Genomic DNA, 6,000 nt, shown 5'->3' on the forward strand with positions numbered 1-6,000 from the left:
CCTGGGGTGCTGTGTCCACCAAGGCCCCCACAGGCAGACACCCTCCTGGGGAGCCACGTCCACCAAGGCCCCCGGAAGCCAATGCACCTTCCTGAGGATTGGTCAGGGAGATTTAATGGATGGGGATCTGAACAGATATGTGAGTGGGGCTGAGTGGACCACCCTGGTCTGGCACTCTGAAATTGGCATCAGTAGGGAACTGGTACCACCCAGGTCCTAGGGAGTGAGGAGAGAGTGTGCCTTCCTTATCAGAAGGGGCCCGATAGGGGCTGTGCCCTCCATCATTGTAGAAAGACTCAATAGGGGCTGTGGCCTCCATAGTTGTAGGGAGGGACCCATGGAAGGAGGTCTATAGCTGTAGGAAGACCCACTAGGAAGCATGACCCTGAATAGAGTAACTCAGCTACTGTCACAGTGCAGCTGAGCAGGCAGAGAACAAGGGTAAGAATACCGTGATCTCTCTCTCCTCCTGCCTGCTAATCTCCTGCTGGTGCCTCCCATTGGCTAAACCCAGCTGGAAGCCAGAGGGATGGAGCCTGTGGGTGCAGTCTAAACAAGTCAGCCCTGTGGGACAGAGCAGGGTGCAGAGGGGCAGAGCACGGGTCTAGATGGCACATGGGAGCTGTTGGAGTAGAAGCCTTCCCTCCGCACCCCAGCCAGTTTGGGCCCCGCTGTTCCACACTCTTGTGGATCCCTGTGTCTCTCCTTGCCAGCAAGTATTGCGGTGTGTCTTTGTAAACTGATGGCCTTGTCTGATTATCATCTGTACTCTACACACACGCTCAGGATAGGCTCCTTGATGTCAGGGACTCTGTCTGATTTTCTTGCCATTTTATCTCAGGTGCCTGGCTGACAATATTTGTTGAATGGATGGATGGATGGATGGATGGATGGATGGATGGATGGATGGATGGATGAGAGGGGGTAGATGGATATATGGATGGATAGATGAATGGGTGTGGGGTGGATGAAGGGATGGAAACATGGATGAGAAGAAGGGTGGGTAGATAGAAGAAAGGAAGATGAATGGATGGATGGATGGATGGAAGGAAGGAAGGATGGATGGCTGGAAGGATGGAACGATGGCTGGAAGGATGAGTGGATGGATGGATGACTAGATGGTCGTTGGATGGATGGATGAATGAATTCATAAATTTTACTGATAGGGACCAGCCAGACCAGGGACTTCCAAATGGAGACTCTGGCTGCACTGAGCCACGGCTCTCAAGAGGACCTGGCCTCCCTACCACCATCTGGTCCTTGCTGACTACAGCCCGGCACTGCCCTGGCCTCCTGGCTGACTCTTTGCTCCAGGCACCTTCCCCGGAGACAGCTTGTGCTCCCGGGTATTAATAGCGCTGCTTAGCCTTCCATGTACTTAGACCAAAGCACAATTGCGAAGACGTACCTTCCTGCAGAAATCGACTGCATTGCAATTGCTCTTCAATTTATGGTGCCCTGCAAAATTAATGGAGCTGAAGCCTTGGTTATTTTCCTTGGTTCTTTCTGTGGCTACAAGGAATGGAAAAGGGGGGAAGAAGGTCTTAGTTGCGGCCACACAAGGAATGAGGGATTTGAGGGAATTCATAACGATGGTACTAGAGTGTCGGTTCTTTAGGGCTTTGTGGTTTTCAAAGCTCTCTCACTTCCAAGAAGCAGGGTGCTGCGGGGCAGTACCACCAGCTCTTGACCTGCTGTATTAAGCAGGCGCCTGCTACTGTAATGCTGGGTAAAGCCCGGCCACCAACCTCCACTGCCCACAATGACAGGCGTTACTTTCCGCTCATGGCGCTGGCCCTGCTGGTGTTGGCCAGGCAAGGCTCCTGGCTACTGGGGGGGTTCAGGCTCTGACACCTCTACCCTCCAGAAACTGAATGGCGGAGAGAAGACACTTTTGCAATCATGGGAGGCTTCCTGGAGGAGGTGGTATTTGAAGAGGAGCTTAAAGAAGGGGTCAAAGTGTATATTTACTCTTTAACGCAGCTTTAGAACAGCAAAGATGTCCGCACAAGAGAAGAGGGAAACATAGACGCCAGTGCACCTGCAGCCCTAAACCAAACAGCGTGTGCAGGATCCACGTTCGAGAAACAGCAGGGTATGGGCGTGGGAGGGGAAAGTCCTTGCAGCGTGGGTAGGGCGCTTCGCCGGCGGCTGGGCGCCATGAGGGTCAGCAGGCAGTGAACCGCCCTGTGGGCGGTGAGCTGTGCAGGCAGTTGAGAGCCCCCTGGGACCTCAGAGGTTAGCAGCAGGAAGAAAACGTGCTTCTCTTCAGAAGCAGGACCACTTTGTGAGCAACAAGACTCTCAGACCTCACCGTCCATTCCTTTTTGCCCTGACAGGGCTCAGGGCCAGAAACAGAATTATGGGTATTTTAAGCAAAAAAAAAAAAAAAAAAAAAAAGGATTTAACATGGGAAATTGGTGCTTTCAAAAACTTGAGGAGGGCTGAGGGAGGGGCTTCAGGCTAGACCCCAGGGGTGCCGCCCAGTAGCCTTCAGAACTGACTCGCCCTGGGGCTTCCATGTCTGCCACAGTTGGGAAGGTGGGGGCCGGGGTCCCCCCACGAAGTCACTGAGGCTGAGAACACATGGCTGCTGCCAAGAGCCAGCATCTGGGAATCGGCACCATGGCGGCACCAAGAGCCTAGAAATATCCACGCAGCCGGGAATTGGACGCAGGGACGCCGTGTCCAGCACCTCCGCTACCACAGCCAACTTTTCACTCTCTGAGCTGGAGCGTGGGCATGGGAGTATGTCTCCAGAACTTTGCTGGCCAGTATGATGGCCTAACCTTCTCCCAAAAAAAAACATTGCATCGAGTCGATTCTGACTCACGGCGACTCCTTGTGACAGAGTAAAACTACTCCATAGGGTTTCCTGGATTGTAATCTTTATGGAAGCAGATCACCAGGCCTTTCTTTCACAGCACCACTGGGTGGGTTCGAACCACCAACCTTTCGGTTAGTAGACAAACGCAAACTGCAGCACCCAGGGACACAAGACGGCCCAAAGGGGTAGGAAAACTCCTGTGTCTCGTTCTTGCCTTCCCCACCCCACACCAGTGTGTCTGTTGGCTCCAGAACCCTAGCTGCAAGGGAGTCTGAGCAGGGGTGGTTTAGCCTTCCAGCCTCTGCGGTGCCACCAGCCTCCCCAGAGTGAGGACGGAAAGGATGCTGAGAACCACCCAACTGTGTCCACACGCCATGAAAAGCCCGGAGCAGAATTCCGCGACTCTGCTGGTTGTGCACGCCTTTCTGAGTAGGATCCTTCCCCTGGTCTCCCCCGACTCTTTCCCCGGTATTCCCTGCTGGGATCTGACCGCTCGCTGGTTTATCTTTCTCTCCGAGTAGTCTCTGTATTGCTGCTGCCCGTCTTTTTCGAGACGTGCACCCTAAAAACAATTAGATTAACCCCACACAGACGCGTGTACTGGTTTTGGCTGTGGGTACTGGGAACATCACGGATGTGTTTATTTGCTGGTGTTTGTCTTTTACTAAGCAGAAATGGCACGTTTCTGCAACAGTTGATGGCGAATTATAAATCACCTCCCAGGAGAGGGAGTTGGAGAGGCTTCACAAAGTTGCGGGGCAGGCGTCATAAACAGAAGGTGCTGCCGTGATGGCAGTGCTCACGCCGCTCGTTAGTGCAGGGGGCTTAGCGCCCGGATCACAGAACCGATGGCTGCATGCTCGGCTTTGATCCACTGACGGCCGAGTGGACAGGCAGGCGGTGTGCTCCCAGTCTGCAGGTGGGCACGTTGAGACAGAACGTGGGAAGGCCTGGCCTGGGTTCCTCAGGTGACCCAAGGAAGGACTGGAGGTGACTGGTCGTCCTTCCTGGGGGAGGCTCCTCAGCCACCGGGATGTAACTGTAAGCTCAGGTGTGTGAGATGGAATGACTGTGTGACCTTGAGCAGCTTAACCTCTCTGAGCTTCTGTTCATTCATCTGTGCAGGGGAGTTTCCCATTTTATGGTGTGTGTGAACACACATGTGGGTGTATATGCGTGTCTGTGGTCTGTGTATGTGTGTGCTCGTGTGTGTACACGTGGGTGTACAAGCACAGTGCGTGTGCGGGAGTGCCTGTGCCTGCGTGGCTGTGTGCATATGTGCGTGTGTATGTGTGCCTGTGTGCACGCACAGACGTATATAACGAAGCCCACCCCCGAGTCTGAGGCACGCGTCCGTCCCCAGCCCCCCCTTACACCTCTGCCCTCTGCACACGCTGCTCCCCATTCTGGAGTCTCTCCCACCCACCCCCCTGCACATACACTGTGAGACACCTCCTGAGTTAGGGCTCTCAGGCACACCCTGGCCCCTGGACGTCACCAGAGAGTTTCTCTCCTGCACTGGCTCTCGACCCCTCCCTGCCTCCCAGGGACCAAGGTCGCCCCACGGGCAGCCCAGGGTGTCAGCGGGTGCCGGGTGCTGAGCAGGCCCTGAAGCTGGGCCGTGTCAGGTATGATGGCCGCCTCCTGGAACGTGATTCCTGATGTCACAACCAAACTTTCTGTTTCTTTCTTTGCCCGAAGCTCTACGTGTCGTCTGACTTGGGGAAGCAGTGGACGCTTCTGCAGGAGCGCGTGACCAAGGACCACATGTTCTGGTGAGCCCCTGGGACCTCTGAGGGACAAGTCCGTCTGCTGCTGCAGCGCCCTTCCCGCCTCTCGGCTGCCCATTGCTCAGGAGGTCCCCACCATCTCCTGCCGCTTCCTTGCCCGGCAGCCTCCCTGCCCTCGGGGGACCTCTGCTTGGCTGGGGGCAGTACTGGACAGGGTTCGAGCCCCGCCCACCACCTTGGCGTTCTGCGAGCCAGCGGTGTGGCTTTGCACACGTGCTGTCCCTGGGGTCTCCTCTCTGAGCCTCCTCTTCCTCCTGGGCAGGAAGGGCGAGTGTCCAGGCAGCTTCTGGCACTGCGGGCACTGTGCTGCGGCCCCTTCTCCAACCCCAGCCCAACACGCTGCTCACCTCACCCCCGTGCTGCACTCCTGATTCTGTCACAGCGCCCCCTCCTTGGCCCAGCCTCGGCCCCTGCTCTCCTGCCCGCCCCCCCCCCCGGAGTGTGGCGGGTGCAGGACGGGCCCCAGACACCCTCACCCAACTGCAAGGAGCCCAGCAGGGGGAGGGCAAACACAGGTAGGCTGGGCGTGCCCACACCCAGAGCCAGGGGCACGGCGTCCAGGCCAGCCAGCTGCCTCCTCATTCACCTCCTGGGGGCTCCCATCAGCCATCCAGGGGGCGTCTTCATCCCCTAGGGCTTGGCGGGTGAGAGAGGAGGCCCACGGAGGAGAAGGGGCCCCCAAGGTCCAGAGAGCAGCCCAAGGTGGCAGCCGCGGACATTGGCTATGCCATGGCCCCACCCCACCCCACTGCAGGACCAGAATGTCCTGGGGAATGAAATGTGTGCAAAACACGTGTGTCCTTCCCACCATACCACTCTGCTTGTGGGAAGACACACTCACACGCTTATACTTACACACACTCACAAACACACACTCACACACACACTCATACACACCCAGTCACACACATACTTACACTCCCACACACACATACACACTCACACATACTTGCACACTCACAGTCTAATACACTCACACATGTTTACACACATTCACTCACACACACACTCACCCTCACACACACACTTACATGCACCCACACCACACACACACAATCATGACTCCCACACGCACTTACGCTCACTCACACTCACACACTGTCACATGCTCTCTCTTTCTTACCTCATTCGTGCAGAACATGAGCACACAGGCCTCCTGGGGGGCCCCTGCCCGTTCCCTTGAGAAGAGAACGCACGGAAAGCCCTCTCCCCCTTGTCTCACACTGTCTGTGTTTTCACACTCACCTCCTCGAGCAGCGAGTCCCAACGGCTCTCCAGGCTGACGGCATCTGTGTCTGTCCTCGGGGACACTCTCCAGGCTGACGGCGTCTGTGTCTGTCCTCGGGGACACTCTCCAGGCTGACGGCGTCTGTGTCTGTCCTC

At 56.3% G+C, this 6,000-nt stretch overlaps 1 protein-coding gene across 1 annotated transcript in view; it reads left to right on the plus strand.

Moving 5' to 3' along the window:
* Positions 1 to 6,000, plus strand: part of SORCS2 (sortilin related VPS10 domain containing receptor 2) — a 177,001-nt gene that overhangs the window by 95,224 nt on the left and 75,777 nt on the right. Inside the window, exon 9 of the mRNA XM_004383549.1 lies at positions 4,529 to 4,602. Within this exon, the coding sequence (XP_004383606.1) occupies positions 4,529 to 4,602 (74 nt within the window). The remainder of the gene's footprint in view (positions 1 to 4,528; positions 4,603 to 6,000) is intronic.

The sequence above is a fragment of the Trichechus manatus genome, unplaced genomic scaffold, assembly GCF_000243295.1.
Source record: "Trichechus manatus latirostris isolate Lorelei unplaced genomic scaffold, TriManLat1.0 scaffold00111, whole genome shotgun sequence".
In the NCBI taxonomy this organism is placed as follows: Eukaryota; Metazoa; Chordata; class Mammalia; order Sirenia; family Trichechidae; genus Trichechus; species Trichechus manatus.